Consider the following 21,913-nt stretch of genomic DNA (forward strand, 5'->3'; position numbering starts at 1 on the left):
ATTGTACTGCATGCACCTGCACTAGTTGAGACAATGAACTGTCTAATTAAAGGGATAGATGTTTTAGGCTGGAAGACACCAGTCACCGTATTCGAATGCAAAGCATTAACTGATAACTGAGTCAGTTTGCAAAGCCAGGATTAAGCGTGAAAAATTAATTTTCAGCAGGCACTTTTACGCTATGTTTTTGAACTTATAGTTACTCTGTCAAAGTGCTGAGATCCGTCCTAGAGATTTCTTTTATATAGGAAACGAAAACCTGCTGAAGAACATTCAAGGTATGACTGCAGCCGAGACGGGAAGTTTTCTCAAAATGGGAGGTAAGTATTTTTCAGAAAAGCTCACGAGTTTGACATGAAATACTTGTGTCAGGCAATGGTATTTAAATGTAAGTAAATCTGCAAAAAGCAGCAAAAGTGAATTGAGATATTATAATGAATTCGATAATGTAAGCTACATTAAATCAAATACAAAAAGATCGAAATGTCGGAGGTTTTTTATAGAATAAATATACTTGCAAAGAAATTATGTATTGAAGTAAATGAAATATGTGAGCATCAATGGACATGCAGCTTGGTTTTAAACAAAGCAATTTGCATTTAAAAACATGCAGCTAAAGTCATTTCCTTGTAACTGTATTAGCTCACCTCTATCAAACTGTATTGTGACAAGGCTCATTAATTAAGCGATTGTCACAATAATGCGTGAGTTTTCAGGCTTCAAAACACTCGGAATCTTAAGATCTAATATACAAAAAACTTCAAAATATGAACATAAACTACAAAATTCTTTACGTAAAACATGTCTATTTATAAGAAAGAAAGCGGCTTCAGTCTGATCTGAATATCAATAAAAGCCGTTGACTATAGCTGTAAAGATAACGTATTTGCTTGGATCTAGCAAAGCATTCTTTGTTTTTTTTATAAATCAAAACTCCAGCTACTGCAATTTTTACGAGCGCAGGTAGAAAAACCTGAAGCTGTTATTAAATTTCATCATACATAGCTAGTCTTGAACACAATGGTCAAAGGATTCGGTTCAAAAGCTTAAATAGCTTTGTAAAGTTACTGTGACAACGAGCGATGTAACATCAATTGTTCAGAGGTAAACAAGTTCTTTCGCTTGGCGGCAAATTTAAGAATGCAAAAGATTTAAGCCATAATACAATTAATATCTCAAAGCTAGGTGCTTTCATTATCTCATATCGCATTTTCGTTCAGGAAACCATGATCATTTAGGAAACCTGTTTTATTTTTGTTTACTTAGATAAAATTATACGAGTATCTTGCACTGTTTAAAAAGCTCATGCATATGTCCATGGAACAACCCTTTACAAAGGTTTAAATTTTCATGTCAAGGAAACTGCTAATTTTCCTGGCATTGCGTCTTGAATATTATGACGGCTCTCTCATGCAGAATTATGTTTCCAACTCCGTTTATAAGTGAAATTTGATTATAGTGAGCTATTCAGCAAATCAAGGTGCCCACTAAAAATGATCAACGATTGAAAATCTTAAGAGAATAATTTACGCCGAATAAAACCATACATAAAGCTTGAAAATAACGGTTTACCGGTCTGGCTTATAGTAATAACATTGATTCAAAATATCCAGAAAGAAGAATTGCTGGTATCATTTTGAGCTATCTTCTTCGTAGTTAATGATACAAAAGGTACTGAAATTATATAGAGGCTACCAATTCTACTTCCATTGCATGGGCGCTTAAAGGTGAAAAGAAGCAATTAGAGATATGATTAATAACAAGGCATATTGTATAGTTAAAGGAAGAATAAATCATACGTCTAACATACTGCAAATGTTCTGATCATACCAGTCAATAGTGTTTGAATCCAGCCTTTAGATGTGGTAGTCGAATGTGTTTACAATGGGTTCAGAAATTATTTGCCAATGCAATGATACCAAATGAGATTTTAGTTTCTTTAAGAATTATAAATGGAAATAAATAGAAATTTTGAGAAATACTATTTAAACTTCAATTTCGAAATCATGGAAATTTGCCAAATTATATTCGATACAAATAAACTTGCTTTGCTTCCCGCTTTTGATCTACTTATGCATTTTATTTGATAATTATTTTAAGAACTGTCATCTGTTTGCCAGGGCTAGTACTGAACTGACATAATCAAAAAGTTGATCGTTGTCTAATAACTACAAAACATTAGATCAGCTAAGTTCTCAAGTACACACATATTGAGAACCTACTTTGCTTCTGATTTAATGAGCAAAACCAACATAAAAATAATTCATTTTTAAACTCTTTATATATGTTTATACTAATCTTGGGAATTGGCTTATCTGGCTTTATGAAATACCATTTCAAAGTGTACTTTTCCATCATTGTACAGCAATATGTAGATGGGATCTCAAATCTGGAACACAAAGAGTGTTTCTATGTATTTGAACTCAAGGCAACAGCTGTCGTCTTTTCCTAAAGAAAGACCCAACTCAGACACTAACATCACTATGAAATATCAAATGAAGTGAATGTCTTTCCACTGTTGCGAACTGACTGCATTTAAACATCTAGGACTCGATTTTATCTGCAAACGTCTCTTGTCCTCTTCACTCATTACCTAGGATTTTCTTACATTGAATTCTGCCTCGTCACCAATCGATAGCTCTGAAAAACAACATTTCTAAGCATCCTGCTAAGCAACAATACTGCGTTATTATAAACAACTGTGGTTATTCTGCAAATGTTTTCTATGTTAATTTGTCCTTGCAAGAAGAGCAAAGAAACTCTTTTTGAAAAATTGCTCACGAAAGAACTGCGAGAAAGGGAAACAAGGTGAATTTCTATTCAAACATTAAACGCTATGTCTACCAAATAATTTCAAAATGATTGTCTTGAAACAATCGCTTCAGAAAAAAAATCATAACTAAAAGAGGTATGCACACGTTTACAAGAAAATTGACATGAAATGAGAAAATACACATGGAATATCAACAAAACATGAAAATAAAGGTTTTATGTCAGTAACAACAATACTTGTAAAAATAAAGAGCCCAAATTTTCAGAAGAGTATGCGATTTCAGCTTTTAAGGGTTTTCAAAGCTATGCAAGAATGTTATAGAGCATTATTGCCTTGATTAGTATTAGCGAATTTTGACGCTTAGCATTTCACGGATTAATTGAAGAAAACCACAATTGAAAGCAGCTATGATGACAAAGCAACCCAAAGCAGAAAGGACGATAGAAAATTTTCGCGATAGAGAAGAAAGGACGATAGAAAGTACTTGCAAGGTAGCTCTTTGAGATGCTGCAGAATATCGCACGAAAGACGTAAGCAAATATTTTCAATTCTCCACTAGTTTGGAAACTATAATTGAGTGTATTTCTTTCTTAATCCCAGCTGGTTTAGGGCATATAAAAATATTGCCAACAAACCCATTTTACTATCAAATATTCTTCCAAAAATATTGATATTCAAACGTTATTGTTCGTTTATCTAGCTGGTTTAGGCCATATAAGGTAGATAATTGTCAACAAACCTATTTTGCTATAAGATTTTCTTCCAAAAATATTGATATCAAAACATTGGTAATACTGATACGTTGATGATGTTTTCTTTAAAAAAGCAAGTACAACTTGATGCTCTTCGGGATTTCTTTTGAGTCAATGATGTATATCCCACATTTCGGTTAAGTTTCTTATGATTTGTATCTTATTAGACACTAGAAACATCCTCTAGGAACGTTTCTATCTTATAAGAAACATTCTTCAGTTTGTCCGTTGGTAATTATTTTTTCATTTTCTCTTATAATTGCTTAATGTAAGAGTCACATATGTGTTTATCAATTGCAACTTTCTCTTGGTTATAACGGTATGATGACGATATCGCTAAAACTTTCTGTAAGATAATGCTGAATAAAAAACATTCTGTAAAAAGATGAACACACTATGAACTCTTCAAAAGATGGAGAAGAATTAATCCTTTGGTGAGAAGAATTTTCTTCTTCAAAATTTTATACATGTACTAATGCAGCCAAAAATACGAACTTCTTCCATGGATTGCCAATTTATAATCAATAATCTTGCAAATTTATCGATAATTTGATTTATGATTTGATCAATGCCGAAGCATGGTACATTGTTTACTGTTTCAAAATGACCTGCAACATTTAAGTGACTAACAAAAAGTAAAATTGTCAGTAAACGCTAAGTTTGAGAGGTGATGTCTGCTTACCAAATTATAAGGCAGATATTTTCTGCAATTATTAAGGTCTCTAAATATATCAGCCCTAGTTAATTTTCCAAAGCAAAGTATTTTGTCAGACAAAACCAGGTAGTTAGCAGTTGAATAGAAGGATCACAATATACAAGGCATTTATTACTGAATTCGTGACTAAAAGAATCGTTCCACAACTTAAATTTGCGTATGACAATTTCGAAGAAGAACATTTATTTGATTCAGCTTAACACCAAAATGGTGCTTCACAAAAATGGTGCGGTATTTGCAAAGAAGTTGTGCTTTTAGTTTTTGCCGCAATTTGATCGACCAAACAATTCAAACTTTCATTGAAACCTGGGCTTAGCATGAATTAATTTTGTTAAGCTAAATTTAGCTACAAGATATAAAAATTTCCATCATAGAACAATGTTTACAACAGCAGATAACACAAGAAAAACATCAGCAATGGTTTGCAGGTACACGAAACGAAATTTAAACCAAGGCCAAAGTTGGCCTTAGCTGCATCTGTTTTGGAGTACAATGTTATCTGATCATTACAAAACTGAAGAAAACATTGTAAGAACATTCAGTGTTATTACATACTCTGCCTCATTCTTTGTTTAAAAATGCAGCCCTTTAGAGTTAAAGACGCTATGTCCCGTGAGTCGACCATTCAGAGATAACAAATGGTTTCGTGCGCGTTTATAATCGAGAAAACATTGGGAATTAGCCGATTGGGTACGTAACAATAGGTCTATTGTGTAATCCAACCAATAGGAAATTCAAATGGTCAGCGCAATACGTTTTGATCCATTCGGTACCAGTAGTATTTCTTGAATTAGGATAGCAACATAAAGCATGTACATTTTGCAATCTGAGGAATCTTATTCATTTATAACCTCAACGCGGTTTGGCCTTTGTCAGGAAATGTCAGAGGAAATTTCAAAATTATATTCCTTGATACTCAGATGTTGCCGGGCATTTTTAATCCGTTCTGCCAAATGTTGAAGGAAGTTCAGCGTGCGCGTGCGTGCAGGCGCAGGAAGGCAGTTGTGAATTTTTGCCGCAAAAGCTTCTTTTATGTTTCTTTGTTGCATTGAAATCGTTTTAATGATCCCACAGACATTGATCCAAGAATGTCAGAGATACGGTCCTTGGTTCCCTGAGATATGTATGTAATAACAGATACTCTTTCAATGCTCACCCTTCCCAAGCCTCTTTCTAAAATTCACAAACTCTGCCCCACAACTCATCCTTCCTACCAAGATCTTGTAAATTTCAGATTGCTATACCCTTTCCCTGCTTCTCAGATTCTCATAATTTGTCTTAATGCAAAAAAAAATCAACAACCTTGATCTTATCCTCTCTTTACTAATCTTTACCTCTTACTCCCTAAGATTATCTCTTACTCCTTGATATTATCGGCTGAAAAAAACATATTTCAACTTGGATGTAGCAGAGAAGTGTCAACGAGGACGAAAACCAGGACTAGTAGATCACTTATATAAAAGACTCTGACTTCAGAATCAATCTATAGCAAAGAAGGGCCTAGTAGAAATTTCATGTATGATGGAGACCAAGAAGATCGTTCAATTAAAGAAAGCTTCTTTGTTAAACTTCCGGAAAACACACCGTCCCGGCCCAATAGCGATCACAGTTCCAGTTCTTAGCCATAGATGTTTAATGGTAAGCTCAGTAGTTTTTTAGCCGAGGATCGAATTTTCACAGTAAATCAACAGTAAGAAGTGAAATTTTTACCATTAACAGAAATCATAAACGACTCTCCTTAAACTGATAGCTCTGCATAAATCCCTATGATATGTGTCAATCTCTTTACTTTTTGTGTGTGAGAAAAAGTTGGAATTGTTAAGCAAACGAGCTACACAAGGACGTTCATTATTCGTATATAAATGTGCACTGACTTTAGTGCTTAGAAACGATTTGGCCTTAGCACGAATGTCTTTATTTATACTTCAAGCATCGAAACCCTGTGTAAAATATTGCTGCATTTACATGGCAGCCTGAACATTTACATTACGTCATAAAAATTGAAATATCTGCTCATGCCATTAATAAAAACCAGCTTAGCTGTTTTGGCGTACTATACACAGGGTTCGATGAGTACATCAGCATCGCAACACATCTGTGTTAAACGCTGCCTTAAAAGCATATCTATTCATTAAAATTAAAGATTTTCAATGGCGAAACACACTTCAGCAGGAATCAAGAAGAGCAAATTCTAAGACTAACAAAAAAGAAGATCCTTTGTGGAGTTCATAATGCTGTATCACTGAAACTAATCAGTACATTTATAAAACAAGCTTAAAGATATCTGTTAGAGGAAAAATGTATCACCAAAGACAAATCTCTAAAGTTTTGGATGTTATCATCACTGATACCCGTTGCCTACCTTTGTTATTTTAATCTTATCTCTCCATGTTTATTTAAGGTTGTGATAAGCTAAATGAAGCAGTATGCGATGTCTTTGCTTATTAAGTGGCAAAACAAAGCAAGGACGAACGAAGATGTCTGATTACATCAGCTGTTTTTGCCTAGAAAATATCAGTCGTTCAAATTGCAATAGTTGCATTTGAAGCCTCTAGTTCCAAGTTGGTGGCTTTGCTAGGTCATTGAATCAGGTGGTCTTGTGTGTTTTTAGGCTGTGGTGCGAAATTACATTTTGGGTCAACGAACGTCGGCATATTTTTCAAGAAAGAGCAGCGTATTTTGAAGTTTACAGCTGCCTTCGCTCTATCAAATTGCATAGGCGCAACAGCGTTGAAAAGCTCTCGAGAATGAAGCTTGGGGACAGGTCCTAGATTTATCGTGTGCAACGCCGAGATTGTTTAAAAAGTCGAGGTGATGTTTTGATACAGAAAGGAAAATCTGGATTTACGAAACAGTATTATGCAATAGTTTCTTCCTGATTTAGTGGAATTACAACGGGTATGAATACTGTGCAATTCAAATTTATCTAGTTTTTTACGAAACACTTCTTTTAGAAACTTTTAATTTATGAAAAATGACGTGTTGTTTCGGTAAATGCTAGCTCTACCGCTCACAATTTTTGCAAAGCTTTTTAGCAAGCATTTGAAAAAATTGAGTACATTTTTTCTCGAGATATTGCTTCTTGCAAAGGCTTTTTGTTGTAATAATTTACTTATTCAGTGTAACAGCAACTGAAGGACACTGTTCATAAAACTGATCTCTTCTAAAAACAACTTAGTATCATGTAAACAGCTATTTCTGAAGGCCTTATCTTTTGCAATGGTTTTGATGTAGATAAAATGTCAATTGCGCACATCTGCTTTATTGGTTTGAACGAAAATAACTTAGACTTGTAAGGACATTTGCATATTTACAGCTTTTTAAGATATTTACAGAATTTGTCATGAATCTGTTGCCCTGCCCAATAAAATTTGTTTTATGGATGCCCAACGTAATTCAATACTATGTAGCAAGACCTATTTGACAATCAAGGGTATCTAGAATAGGATACCTATATTTGGAAATACTTTTCCTAAAGCTCGCTTTCTAGCTGGATGCAAAATTTATGCAAAAGAAAGTCGAGCTTTTTCCTAAAAGTCATCGCATTAATACTTTATGGGTAGGACAACAAATAGAGGCTGCAAACCTAAGCAAATTAACGGCCTTAATCGTGTGTAGTTGTTATCTCGTTGTACTCAGCAGCAATTAATCGCCCTTCCGTAACAGTGGTTTAGCATGATTGCAAGTTCGTATTTTCAAATGAATTATAAACTCATGGTCTTTGTAGATGAAAATAATTTGTCTTGCAACAAACAACTAACCACTTTTTTAGTTTACGGCTAAATGTTTTTCTAAACATTGTTCGATCTTCAATGAAAGCAAGATTTGAGCAAAGTATTGTAATTTTGGCTGATAGGATCATGAGAAAGTTTGCAGTTCATTCCTGTTTTATTTCTGTGATTGAATCAAACAAGTTTTTTTTTTTTTTTTTTATATTCTCATAAAATTTTACAAAACAGACAACTACAAGACGATACCACAGGGAGCATGGAAATACATAGCAACCCTGTGGCCATTACATTAAACATTTTTGATTCAAATTAAGGTTGCATTAAATGTTGCAAATTACATGTTACAGATTACTAATAATTTAAGACATTTACAATTTGGATGTTAAAACAAAAACAAGGACAAACTACATTGACGAAACAAAACAAGAACAATGAAAGACAAATTAAATAGGAGAGAATTAAATAGGAGTCAAACAAGTCCCTGACAGGATGCTGCTAGATGTCTTCCTGCGTCTGAAGATTTGGCTTAAATGTATCTGTTCTGGTAACTATGGCCATGGGAAATACGAAATGTTCTGAAAATCTCTAAGGGACAGATAGTCCAGAAGATGCTGCAACACGAAAACAACGATTCAGACGTCACAAGTTCGGAAAATACCCTTAAATGTCAGGATTCTTTCATTAGGTGACTGTGTACCATCAATCAAGCTATAACAGCAAGTACTGTAAGACGTACTTTTCCATTCTTTAAAGAAGATTTTAAACTTATTGTTCGATCTAAACTGCTATTACTATTGTTCAACCTTACCGTTCTAGGGGAGTAGAACTCAGTTTCCGTTTGAACTACGAAATCTAAAAAAACGATTTTAGACGGTGAGGGAATGGGATATTGGGAGAAATTTAAAAGATAGTTGTCATTCTGAAGAGTAAGCGGAGCACATTGCTCCTTATTACGTTCTTCAGGTGCTTTGCCCGCCATCCTTTAGATTAGAACAAGGTTTTAGTTTTTACAGATTTAACAGCGGATGGCCTAATGAGGCTGTTAAAAAATCAGCAAAACTGATAAAAATTCCTGGATATTAAGGATTTGAAGTCACGTGTGCCAGAAACTAGAAGAGCCGCAAGGCTACATTGATGATCTTATGCTTGGCATAACTATCTCGTAGGCTGTGAAGCTTTTAAATGGCAATTAGATCATAAAACTCGATGTATATTCTTCTGCCCTTATCTTGTATTTTTCGGATAACATAGTGCCCCTGGTGACTTGCTCGCAAAAAATTCACGACTCAAAGTTGTGATTATGAATTTTGATATATGTCAAAACTCTTTTTAGTTGGTTTGTCTTGTAACGCTGTTTTCATCAACTTTTCAGTACAATGTCCAGATTCTGCAAACACTATATAGTTTCAAAAGGTTTTGAAAACATGTTCCTTGCGAAAACTGCTCCCGTGACCAGGAGCATACAGCAACGAGTGACAAAATGTACGATACCAAGTAACAGCCTGGTGTGTTCGAATTCATTGGATTGAGCCTCTCAGGGTCTTAGCTTAGTAAATCGTACCGCAGCCTGAATTAACGTAGAAAAGAACCTTGATTATTAACCAAGGCTACAGATGGTTTAATAAATCTTTAATGCCTGCTGCCCAGTCTTATATAAAAATGCTTCATTGTCATATTCATCAAGTGAAACATCAAGCATCGCCGTCATATGAAATTTCAAAGTGATCTGAACAAAGGCAAATGTGATGCTTGTGAGTTACCCTTTATTCGATGAAATTTTTCAATTACAATTCGCTTTGAATTTTGACAAAGAATGAGGCAAAGTGCGTCCTGAAAAAGTTTTATAGTAATATTTGATTTTCAATTGATAAGAAAGCAGCCTGATGTGTGTAAAGGAATAAAGCGAAAAATTCAAAACGCGTGATGTACTTGTGAGGTTAGGGAGACATGGAAACATATACAGTTTTTATGTTGAATGAGGCACATACTGAATACTACATGCTGTAATATACTGAACAAAAGCCTAGTCAATGAATATTCTTGGGTTCCTTCCATAATAATATTTGCTTATGTACAACATGATCGTTTATTGTTTCATTTTACTGTGTGGTTAATAAGACTCAACACTGTGTTGATGCGAAGCTAGTTTGGTTTTCCAACTACAATGATGCCTTGCTGTAATGCTCTATTAAAGAACGTCGCAGGGTCACATGCTAAGAAATATTATCAAATATGAACAACATTTTCCTCGTGCAAATTGCATAGAAATTTAATTGCATTGAATTGTATTTGACGTCGAGGACGCAGTGTCGGTTGATTCTAATTTTTGGAGGGTGGGCTAAAGGCTACATCTTTCTAAAAATTCTGACAACGTCGCAAAAAGTTTCAAAACATTCCAACAAATTGTGTTTGTTAGGGGCTATAGCCCCCTACTGTTTTTTGTTCTTATGCCTGTGTGCCCCTATTCAACGCACAAAACGCTTAGATATATTTTTGAATGTGATAAAATTCGCTGGATGGAGACAGTAGGATATCCCCCTCATAGTTTTTTAAGGCTTAGAGCAGCAAACGATCATAGATGTTTTCCAACTCTTCTAGAGCCACCTCTCCACTCCAAAATGTGCTGGAGCTTCCCTGGAGATAAGACTTAAGCTGTGTCAAACAGCATTAAAGGCCTTTAAAAATTGTAACGCATTGATCGGTAGACAAAATGGAAAAAGAGACAACAATGTTTTTGAGCATAAAAAATCTATGCAAACATATAACTTATTTGCGAGAAGTCACAGATGATTTACATTCCCATATCAGTATTTTTCCATAAATTTAATTTATAGTAGGTATTTCTAACAAAGATTCTTATGCTAATGAGCTTTGGTCAAATCGTGCTTTATCCAACATATGACTGCATGACTTCTGCAGCCTACTATGGTGATTAAATTTTAATTTGTAAATAATTGACAGCTGAAATGGTCATTTTGTTCAAATCTCTGCAATTATTTACGAAAATCTTTAGCCATTAAGCCTGCTAATCATCACATCTTATCAGTGAAACGGGGAATGCCTTTAGGCAGTGTTTTCTTCTTGAACCTCCATTCCGCATAACTTTTTCTTTTTAAAAGGAGGTTAAGAAACTTAAAGGGTAAGAAGTCGCAAAAAGTGGCAATTTAGGTCGTTAAATGGCGTTTCGTGCAAACATTGAGAAAAGCCTCATATTAAAGAAGGAATATAAAGAAATTTTTCACTTGGTGCAAGAGTATTTTTCAATCAGGTTTCCGTTATTTCCTCACAAATATAGGTATAATAATTGATAATAAGATACATAGATAACTTGATCACAACAAGATATAACGACAATACATTTACAATGTATTCTATAGAGCTATGGTCTGTATTTTTCAATTGAGTTTCCACCCACAACATAACCTAATTAACCTATAGAGCTGCTTAAAGGCACTTTGCCCTGACGCATTTCGCAGGCCATTTAATTTTCCCGTCGGTTGGACTACTCAGTGGACCTATTATTACGTACCCGATTGGCAACGTAAGGCTCAATTGCAATGTTTTCTCGAACATAAACGCTCTGCGAAGCATATTGTTAACTCTGAACGGTCGTATGACGTGTAGGGTGCTTTTAAATTGGCCCCACTGATCGTTGAGATCGTTGCCAACGATCCTGACTATGAGTGCAGTGCATGACAGGGTTATATCAATACGTGATAAGAAAGGTAGCAAGTCATGTTATGTAAAACTCATAAGCTGAAGACCCTGAAGCTGGTTTCTGATTTACACAATATTCGAGAATCTGATTTGCCATCTTTCACAAGCACCATCCTATATGTGCTAGTGACTTCAGCACTGTTTGCTTTGTGCCGTTGCTGGCATTACTGTGTCAGAAAACCTAGCCCGTTGTTTCACGAAAACAGAACATTGTTAACCCGTCGCTCTTTTTGTTAACAAAAACCTCCTCGGAAACTCAATGTAATGTAATTAGATCATGTGGGGGTCTAATTGTGCCAAAGAAAAACGCGGGACCCACATAGACACACATGGCCCAGAAAAAAATTCAAACCCAAGATGTATATGGGTTTGAGCCATTCGTCATCTTTTTTACTTTGGCGGTTATTTTCAACACTATGGTCAGATTACTGTTACAGTACTTTTTCAATTATCCGACCTTCTCAAGGTGTGGGATTTCAAAATGCGCGTGGATAATCCGAAATTCTAGATAATTGGAAATAAACGAAGAACGGCAGAAACCAAGATTAATAAGCAAGATGAGTGTTTTGAAAGTTTTTTTCTAATAAGCAAATATTGCAAGCTAATTTACTTAATACTCATAAAATATTTCAAAAGGAAAACAAGGAAAACGCTCCAAGCCTTCATATAGTTTTTCACATTCTTTACGGACCGGATAATTGAAGTCCGGATAAACGTTGGGTCGAAAAATTTTACAAGTACTGTACCCGCTTTCCTTTAGTCCTTCTATTTGCGCTCAATTGTTATTCTTTATTCTTATCTCGCTTAAAGCAACACGTGCTTTGTTTATCAAACAGGGTGTAACAACAGCAGAAAATAGAGTTTTCTTTTTGTTTACAAGTGAGCTACAAGTAAATCAGACTTTTCATTACAAAAAAAAATTGATTACAGTTTTAATAAAAAACAAATCATGCCTTTTTATTGGATGCATGAAGTCGGTTGCTTTAACTCCATTTAGATTAAAAGTTTTGATATCAAATAGAAAATAGAACCTTGATAGCTGTTCGAGTGTCTCCGTGCAGAACATTTTCAAATGACCAAAATTATAAAGTTCAAAATTTAACGGATAGATTTTCAGGATTTTGATAATGTCATTTCTTGACTTTTGTATCTCGGAAGCCCGTCGATTGAAAGAGCCATTAAAAATTTTCCCTTGGCCATGAATTCAATTGCGATTCTGAATGAAACTGCAGACACACAGGTAGACCCCCAGCACAGTTTTGATCTATGGTAAAGGCTCATGAATTTATTCATGAAGAAAGAGCTTGCAGATTTGATAAATAAGGTCGTGATTTAGATAAACACGTGTCTTCAAACGAAAAAGAATAGCAGTGATTTGGTCTAGGGAATCAAGTAAGCAGATATCACGTATATTTAGAAAAGATTTGCACGAAAGATTGGAAAATCAAGTGGAATACCAAAAACGAGTCATCAAATCACTCGTCCTGCAAAATGGATAAAGATACTTGTGAAGGGATCAATCACAGCAATGTTAAGTACGCTAAGTTAAACATGACGGCAACAGATTCAAGGTATCTTATCGAAAGTAGTAGATGTTCATATTAAATATATGTATTTACAAGATGTAGTTGTTGGAATCTAAAGACAACTTGCGTATAGTTAGCTTTTTCATGTGCAATGCATTCCTCAAAATCATGCGGAAAATTGCAAATTTGCAATACTCCTGGAAACATAGAGTAAATATTGCTAAATGTTTTAATACTTGAAGATATTTTGGTAATACTTAATTCAGTGTCAGTATCAATTTACAAATATAAACTCTTACAAATAAAAATTAGTTTGCACGATCATTGATATGAATTCGATATTTTAAACTTGGAGGATTTTGCCAAATAATTGTTTAGAGAAATTATACAAATTAATACCTGCTGTAGTAACATTTCTTTGTTTTTAAGTTTAATCTTAAAAAGTTAGCTAGAAAGAAAGCAACAACCTTCGTTTGTCAAATAATTTGATACACGAGCTAACATAGGTAATTTTGAATGCAAATAAATAAATCAGGTTTAAAAAGAAAAGCAAAATACAAAGAAAAAGATAACAAAACAATTTTTCAGGCTTTGTTTTTAAAGTAAATAAACAAATATATTGATAAAAATTGTTGCTATAGTTATTTAACGTGCTAGATTGGAAGCTAGTTTTGACGCAATGAATTCTACCTATATGTTATTTTTAAAAAGCTTTTCATGACATACATGTAATAACACTCTGGTTTTAAACAATACTGTTTTACTGTTGGTGCTCAGCATCATATAGTGCTCAATTCCGTATAGCAAAGTTTCTAATGATCACATTAAGCTTGAAACTGAGAGTTGTAACTAAGAACCGTTCTGCGAGAGTTACAACTTAGAACCGTCCTGGGTAAAGCGTGAGAGTTGCAACTTAGAACCGTTTTGCGAGAGTTGCAACTTAGAACCGTTCTGCGAGAGTTGCAACTTAGATCCGTCCTGCGTAAAGCGCGAGAGTTGCAACTTAGAACCGTTTTGCGAGAGTTGCAACTTAGAACCGTCCTGCGTAAAGCGCGAGAGTTGCAACTTAGAACCGTCCTGCGTAAAGCGCGAGAGTTGCAACTTAGAACCGTTCTGCGAGAGTTGCAACTTAGAACTGTCCTGTGAGAGTTGCAACTTGCAACCGTCCTTCTCTACCCAAAGCGTAAAATATATAGTTTATATTGAGTATTGATTGAACTTTATGAAATACATTGCTTGAATAATAAGTATGCACAAAAATAGCATAGAAAATTGAGAACAATTAGAGCACCATAAATACCTTTAACTCACGGAATGGAGACCTATATAAAATTGTAAGTTTTAAATATATTAATGAACCATTTATTCTGCATTTAAGAAAATTCAGAGATAAATTCCACGTCTATTCATATTTATCGGCTTCTCGGACCTTTTTACTTCAAAAATATTTCGAACATCCCCCTTTTGAAAAATTGAATTTCGAAAAACAAGACAAAATAGGCCAAGATAATAAGGTTTTAATTAAAATTCAAAAAATTATGAATTATTGATCATGTCAAAGATCAATTTAAGAATGATCTATCTCAGCTTTCAATTATGTATGATGCAAAAAGGGTGTAAGAAATCACATCTGAATTCCATTTTTGTTAAAAGAACCATTTGAACCACTGGCAGAGAATAAAGCAAAGCACAATGGTAGAACACACGATCAAAAGTCTCACATAATTTTACGCATCATTTTAATAAATATCAACGTTCTTGTGAATGAAATCGTAGTTTATACGGATCCTTGGCAAAGATGGAGGGTAATTCTTTATCGTCTGTGCACTGAGACCTGACTCTTAGTCACAAAAAAGTGAAAGTGACGACTTACGAGAAGCTGTATTCATCATGATTTGGTCTTCATTGTTTATTCTGATTTGAGAGAAAATTTAATTGGGAATGAAGCTTTGTTTAAAGGGAATAAAAAAACTGTTTATGCCTTTCTGATATGAAAATCTAATTAACTAAGGACACGAGTTTCAAACAGTGTCTAGCACCCCTGGTTTTTCTATTTCTGAGTAACTCTTAGCTGGCCTGTAGAAAGCAAATATTTTTTATGAAATATAAAAATTAAAAGATAAACGGCACTTTCAGCATCTTAACCGTGATTTTGAGAAAACCAAGATAAAGATTTCTTTCCCGCTATATTTCTTCACATTTTATATGAATGTAGAGCTTACATTTTCCTGAAAAAGAATTTTACTTTCCAGTCAGTGGAACATTCTGATATTCTGATATTGAATAATTGATTGAAATTGATATAATCCAAGCTTTTTATAGAATATTTTGCTCTTTTCAGTTCTTAACTTCAATGTCTTTAAAAACCTTTCTTCCTCTGCGTTCAAGTTTCTTCCATATATACAGCTTGAAAAGCAACAATATGAACAAAGTTTTATAGATATAAAGCCAAAAATCAAATTACTGAAAAGTAAAAAATAAAATAATCAAAATCTGAAATAAAATTTTCAGAGTAAATCAAAAAAGGGGAAATTGAACAAAATTTTCGTGGCCTTGCTTTGCCTAGTCAGTCATACTCCATGCTGTTGCTGGTCCGTTTTTGTTCTCATTTATCCTAAAGTCATTTCAGAATTGTGTGTATATCATGCTGCAGCCAAAAAGCTGGCTTATGTTACAGTTTCGTTTGCAGTGTTCTATGTCTGTGGTAAACACACCTGCTCCATAAGATATTATTCAACAAGCTTGATCAGCATTGCAATGAAAGAGATTTAATTGGTTTTACAACCAAAATCACTAACACTGGAATTCTAGGCAGCCCTTGGCCAGACCCCTTACAAAATGTATGGCCTTCGTATTTTGCATATCTTAATAGAATCCTTAACTCTCTAAAGCATTTTCAATAAGATAGGGCGAGGTAGGATGAATAGATATCACCTGATCAATCTACTCAAATTTTTCTTTGTGTTTTAGCGTGGTCGTTGCAGAGGATTTCAAGGGAATTTATGTAGGGTCTTATACCCTTAAAAATTGGTTGGAAAATATGTTTATCGTGATTTGAGCGAAAGATCAATTTTATTTGTTTTATGCGATGGGTAAAATTGGCCAGTTTTCTATATCCTATACCTTCTATAAACTTCACTAGTGAAGAGAATATAGATTAATGGGTTCTCACAATTTTTATTCGTCAGTTGATTAGCTTTTTGAAATTTCTATTCTATGGGACGAATCGCGATAAAATGAGATAAATTGCGACGAAGAATAATACTCGCTTATCAAGTACTTGATTCTCATTAGTCAAAAATAACTGCAGCCAAACAAATAAGTTTGAATGCGATGAACCCTTTAAAATATACTAAATAGAAATGTAAAATACGATAGATTCGACGTAATCCTTCAAAATACGTTTCATGAAAACCAGCCTTTATACAACGGGATCATGGATTTGATAATAAACCTTTTCCTTGGCTTGATTAAAAAAAATGCATTTCTCAAAAAATAGGGCGAGCCTGCTTTTTTATCTGGATTGCAAATCATACACTTTTCCTAGATCAGCGAGAACACTGGTCATTATAGAGGCTTTAGTAATACGTAGGTCATTATAGTAATACATGTACTTGAAATGCAAACCTATTTATCAAGAGAAAGAGCTATAAAGTTTGTTTAGCTAAAATTTTCAATACGACTGAGAAAATGAGAGCGCTAACAGGTAGACAATTTTATTTGATTGGGCAAAAAGGGGACAAATCTCACAGTCTCATTACACTTCAACTTGCACTTCTTTAGAGACCGCCATTAAAATGCATTCTAGTATTACAATTAATTTTGCACTGACAGAGAGACATTGTAATTAGTATTCAGTGGTTCTAAGTTGAAATGTATGGCATTAATATTTATGTTCAAATCAAACTGGAAAGGAATTTTAATTTTTTGTTTACAAATTTATTAGTTGTATAAAAGTCATTTTTTTATTTTTCGTCTAGCAAACCTAACGATCAGATGGCTTTTATCACTGGAAGGTCATCCATAAATTTGAGGGATCTGAAATGCAAGCGCCCGAGAATGTCAAATTTGACAAAAGAAGATACTATGTCAAAAGAAACAGGAGCTTCCCAGTCAAGCAACCTTGTTGTAATCAATGTGGCCGGTAAAAAATTCGAGACCTTCGAAGACACGTTGGCCAGATTTCCTGATACGCTTTTGGGTGACCCAACGAAACGAAGGCCATTTCTCAATCCTAAGACAGGGGAGTATTTTTTTGATCGAAACAGATCAGCGTTCAGCGGAATATTGTACTATTACCAAAGCAATGGGATATTAGAATGTCCAGCAAAAGTGTCAGAAAGTTTATTTACAAAAGAAGTCTTGTTCTTTGAATTGGGAGAGAGTCTTCTTGGCATCGAGGAAGATGAGAACGGCCTTGAGAAAGTCGAGGAGGAAGAACTGCCTAAGAATAAAATTTTGAGAAAAATCTGGATATTGTTTGAACATCCAAACTCTTCAATAATTGCAAAATGCATTGCTGTTTTCTCGGTTCTCGTCATATTAATTTCGATCGTAGTATTTTGCATCGAAACTTTGCCGCAGCTCGACCCAAATCAAATTGAATCAAAAGAGCGTAAAGCCAAGGTGACATTGACATGGAATATCATAAACACCTTTTGCAACGTTTGGTTCACTCTGGAATATCTCCTAAGACTGATAGCCGCAGAGCACAAACTAAAGTTTATAAGATCAACAATAAATGTCATCGATCTAATGTCAATCATTCCGTTCTACCTGTCTCTTATAATTGATGAAGGAGGGGGCATCGACGTCCTGCGTGTGATCAGGGTCATCCGCGTCGTTCGTATATTCAAGCTGACAAGGCACTCTCGTGGCCTTCATATTCTTGGCAACACCATACACGCAAGTTTACATGAACTCGCCATGCTTGCTTTGTTTTTGTTTATTGGAGTAATCCTCTTCTCAAGCGCCGTTTACTATGCTGAATCACAAGTCCTGTCGAAAGATTTTCCCAGCATTCCGCATGCATTTTGGTGGGCTGTAGTAACCATGACAACCGTGGGTTATGGCGATATCACACCTGTTACTTTCATTGGAAAACTTGTTGGAGCAATGTGTGCCATTTCTGGTGTGCTTGTAATTGCCTTGCCAGTGCCTGTTATAGTTAGCAATTTTGAACATTATTACAAAGAGGTGAGTTTACTGTTAGGGAAATGCCTCTTAGAAAAAAACAGTTTTAACCAAAAAGATTTAACTTTTCAATGTTATCCCTTTTAGATTAAAATTCTATAATCGAAGCCACTTGTGAAACTTTGAAAAACCAGAAATGTCAGAGAGCTAGACTGAACTAAGGAGCGTGGTTCAAATACAAATTGAAGCATGGCAGACATGCTACATTGTCAACTAAATCCGTTTTATAGCTAAGGTTTAAAGCTAGCAACAAGATATGCTTATACATATCTCTTCAATAAATAATGTAAATAGGCAAGCTTGGTTTTGTGCAAAAATCAAGTACCATTCTGGGCTCACGCCACTAGCGGGGGGGGGGGGGAGAGGGGCTACTGGGCCGGAGGGACCATGGCCCACTACACTTTTGGTAAGCGAAATCATTTCCAGAGAGGCCCTGTTTTGAAGCGCTAAATCCAAGCTCGACTTATAGAATTTGGCCCCTCAAACTTGAAATTCGCGGCGTGAGCCCTGCCATATAAAGCATAAATTATGTTATTTTGTTCTTGTAGGAGAAAGCCAGACAAGCAAGGCTCGAGGAAAAAGAGAGGAAAAGAAGCGAACCAAAAGTAGAGCCTCACTTCTTTCCTGCAAATTCACCTGCTCACTCTTCACTAGCCGGGGAAGAGAAATCAATTTTTCATAAATTCAGGAGACTGCCAAGTATTGTTCGAAAATTCAGTGTCACGTCTAATACCAACGGACAAGCGAATATTGAGCACAACGAAGAGAAATTATCAAAACAACCTGAAAATCGCCCCGAGGACGCTCTGGCTGAAGAAAAAAGCATTAATACGATTATTGCAGAAAGTGACCAAGAAAATGAAGAAAAATACGCAGAGGAAGATTCAGTACAGGTGAACCTAATAAAAAAGGACAGAGAGGATGACAGTGAGACGCGTCTTTAGAGCTCTTTTGCTGTCAGTTTAACTGGGAGTCTGAGGCGAAATAGAGACTTATAAACTATGATTTCATCTGTATGCTTGCAAACATATGTTTCTTTCACACAGAAATAAAACATTTTGCGCGTGGTCGTTTCCCTTTGATTTGAAGACGACCATGCTCAAGCAACAAGTAATTTGATATTAGTTGAAGATATGAATGTCTCTAAAATGCCTTAGGAGACCAACGGTTTGCATGTCTAACCATTTACTTCTGTGCGCAAGACTTACCAAATCATTATGGCTTTAATGATTATGATATCATGAATAGAACAAAACACAAAATCTAGTCATAAAAACTTCATGAGCCTTCACTCCAAAAGAGGGGTCAAAGGCCAGATTTGAAAAAAATCCACTTTGCCTGGAGGGGCAATTACTCTTTTACTAATACCCTAAAAAGCATCTGGAGAGCTTTCATTACAAATAAGAAATGTTAACATCATACAGTAAAGGCCTCTCTGCTCTAATGAAAAAAACTGCACATTAAAATTGCAAGTGGGAAAGTCAAAAATTTGAAGAAGATATTGACAAATTAAAACCTATCTGAGTAGAAGATCACTGCCATTTAAACCTCATCTAGTGCAACCCCTACAGGAGCAAAGCAGAATAGATTTCTACTGTGGTGTAAGTGCTGCAACATTGGGACGAGAGTATGATGTGGGTATGCAATGTCTTGTCCTGCAATGTGCTGATAACTACATGTTGAGATAAAAAATTCTATAAAAATATGCTGACAAAAATATCATATTCTTATCATCAATCTCAAATGTGTTCTCTACAGTGGCGTAACGAACCACTGTAGGGTCTCCAAACTTTATTGGCTCTAAAGAAAAATGTCTATTTAATCCTCTTATTTAATGCTAATGTAAAAAACGACTACAGGGCTCCAAGCCTTCATGGTATTTAAGTCTTATAACCAGGAGCCCTGAACTGACGAAAACTCTAATGGTCCAGGATGCTTCCGTTACATTTTGGTTATCTTCTTTATACTAAATATACATTATCTTGTTGGTCTTAGTCTTAGTGGAAAACTCTTCTCGTGTTTGTAATTTATGCCGAATATCAATGGTTTGACGGTATGATGTAGCAGGGCATTTTCTAACATATAAAGTAGTGGGGAAATTCCCCACCAGCCTCTTTCATTGCCCCACCAGTGGAATATGTTTGCCCCACCACTTAAGTGCCCCTATGATTCGGTGACTTTTTTACTTTTTACTTTGTTTGAGATATTTGTGGATGAAATCTTCATTGAACAGGTTTCAAATCTCAATTCATTTTCCCCTGGAACTGCTGCTTCTATATGTGATTCCCCTTCTAATTCACAAAGTCTATTTTTGAAAACCTGTTTATCTGTAAATTCTTCCTTTATCTATATGCCCTTTTCTCAAATGCCCCACCACTGGAAAATTCTTAAAAAATGCCCTGTGATGTAGCCAACTATCGCATGTCCACAAGGTACCATTAGACTTATCACGAGCTCAATAAAAGCAAAGAGCTTCCGGTCCTGCTTCACGAGAAATTAAATTTTGTATATCGGTCGGTATACGATGCAAAAACTCGGGTAAAGTCCTTCATTTATTTTCACGGTCTTTATCATTTGCTACGGCTGCCCGTGAAACGCAGCTGCCACCAATTCACAATGTTTAGATAGAAGTATAATTCGCAATGTATGATTTAGAACGTATTTATTCCTCCTTTTTGGCATTCGTAATATACTCTTTGGATAGTAGAAAGATCCTATTGGAAATGATGCATATAAATTTTTGTTACAAGATTATATTTCTACATTAGGCTATTACAGGCATCAGTAATAAAGCACGCAACAGACAAGAAATTATTTGTAGCCTATAGAAATCTTGTTGGTGACAATGTAGCACTTAGTAATGACTTGTTGGCCGCAATTTTTCTTATAATTTTTCTGCATTAACATAAATGTGTAATTGTAAATATGAATTGCAATTAAGAGAAACAAGTTTTGCGTTTTTTTCTTTTTTGCTTGTGTCTTCTGTTAGTGTCTACGCCATTGTATAATTGCCATTTTATTCTGACTAAATTCACGATGGAGCCTTGCTTTCATGAAAAATGCACAACATTTTCAACATAGCAAATCGTTTTCGTTTAAATAGACAGTTTAGATAGATAGTTTAATATGTTGCTTCAATTTTGATTTGTCATTTATCAAGACTCTAAAATATCATAAAAATATTTTCTTAAATTGTCACTTTTTCCAAGATCTGATTATATTTCCGAAGTCAATAGGAATTAAGCTTGGCTAATAACTATTCAGTTACTTTCGGGCATTTGCTATCTAAAAGTTAGTCGTTTGCCTAATAAAGTTTGAACTTTCTGGATTTAAATATAAGTTTATTGGAATAAATATAAAGCATAAAGCCCAGGAATAAATATAAAGTCCAAGTATGCATCCCTGTGGTATTAAAAAGTTTATATGCAGGTTGCTTACAGTTTCACCATTTATAACTCTTTGAGCCTGTTTATCCAAGTATAATTAAACCACGAGAAAGCTAGTTT

At 34.9% G+C, this 21,913-nt stretch overlaps 1 protein-coding gene across 5 annotated transcripts; it reads left to right on the top strand.

The window, feature by feature from the left end:
- The first annotated feature begins 85 nt into the window (after window positions 1–85).
- On the top strand, window positions 86–21,357 carry LOC135683060 (shaker-related potassium channel tsha2). 5 transcript variants are annotated; one of them, XM_065198198.2, is made up of 3 exons: window positions 86–320; window positions 17,195–18,410; window positions 18,956–21,357. In XM_065198198.2, exons 2-3 carry the CDS (start codon window positions 17,211–17,213, stop codon window positions 19,349–19,351), a joined length of 1,596 nt encoding a protein of 531 aa, XP_065054270.1. In that variant the 5' UTR covers window positions 86–320; window positions 17,195–17,210; the 3' UTR covers window positions 19,352–21,357. The 5 variants fall into 5 exon arrangements, with proteins under 5 accessions (XP_065054270.1, XP_065054269.1, XP_065054271.1 ...); XM_065198197.2 differs by lacking the exon at window positions 86–320 and adding an exon at window positions 332–3,303; XM_065198199.2 differs by lacking the exon at window positions 86–320 and adding an exon at window positions 3,400–7,138.
- Window positions 21,358–21,913: the final 556 nt, after the last annotated feature.

The sequence above is a fragment of the Rhopilema esculentum genome, chromosome 7 (assembly GCF_057945365.1).
Source record: "Rhopilema esculentum isolate cy_ngs chromosome 7, ASM5794536v1, whole genome shotgun sequence".
In the NCBI taxonomy this organism is placed as follows: Eukaryota; Metazoa; Cnidaria; class Scyphozoa; order Rhizostomeae; family Rhizostomatidae; genus Rhopilema; species Rhopilema esculentum.

Bases quoted from the DNA above. Each gene is read 5' to 3' on its own strand.
- LOC135683060 (XM_065198196.2), top strand. From the start codon at position 13,180: ATGGATAAAGATACTTGTGAAGGGATCAATCACAGCAATGTTAAGTAC. The intron at 13,260-17,194 runs GTATCTTATCGA...TTTTTCGTCTAG, and splicing joins ATGACGGCAACAGATTCAAG to CAAACCTAACGATCAGATGG. The intron at 18,411-18,955 runs GTGAGTTTACTG...TTGTTCTTGTAG, and splicing joins TTGAACATTATTACAAAGAG to GAGAAAGCCAGACAAGCAAG.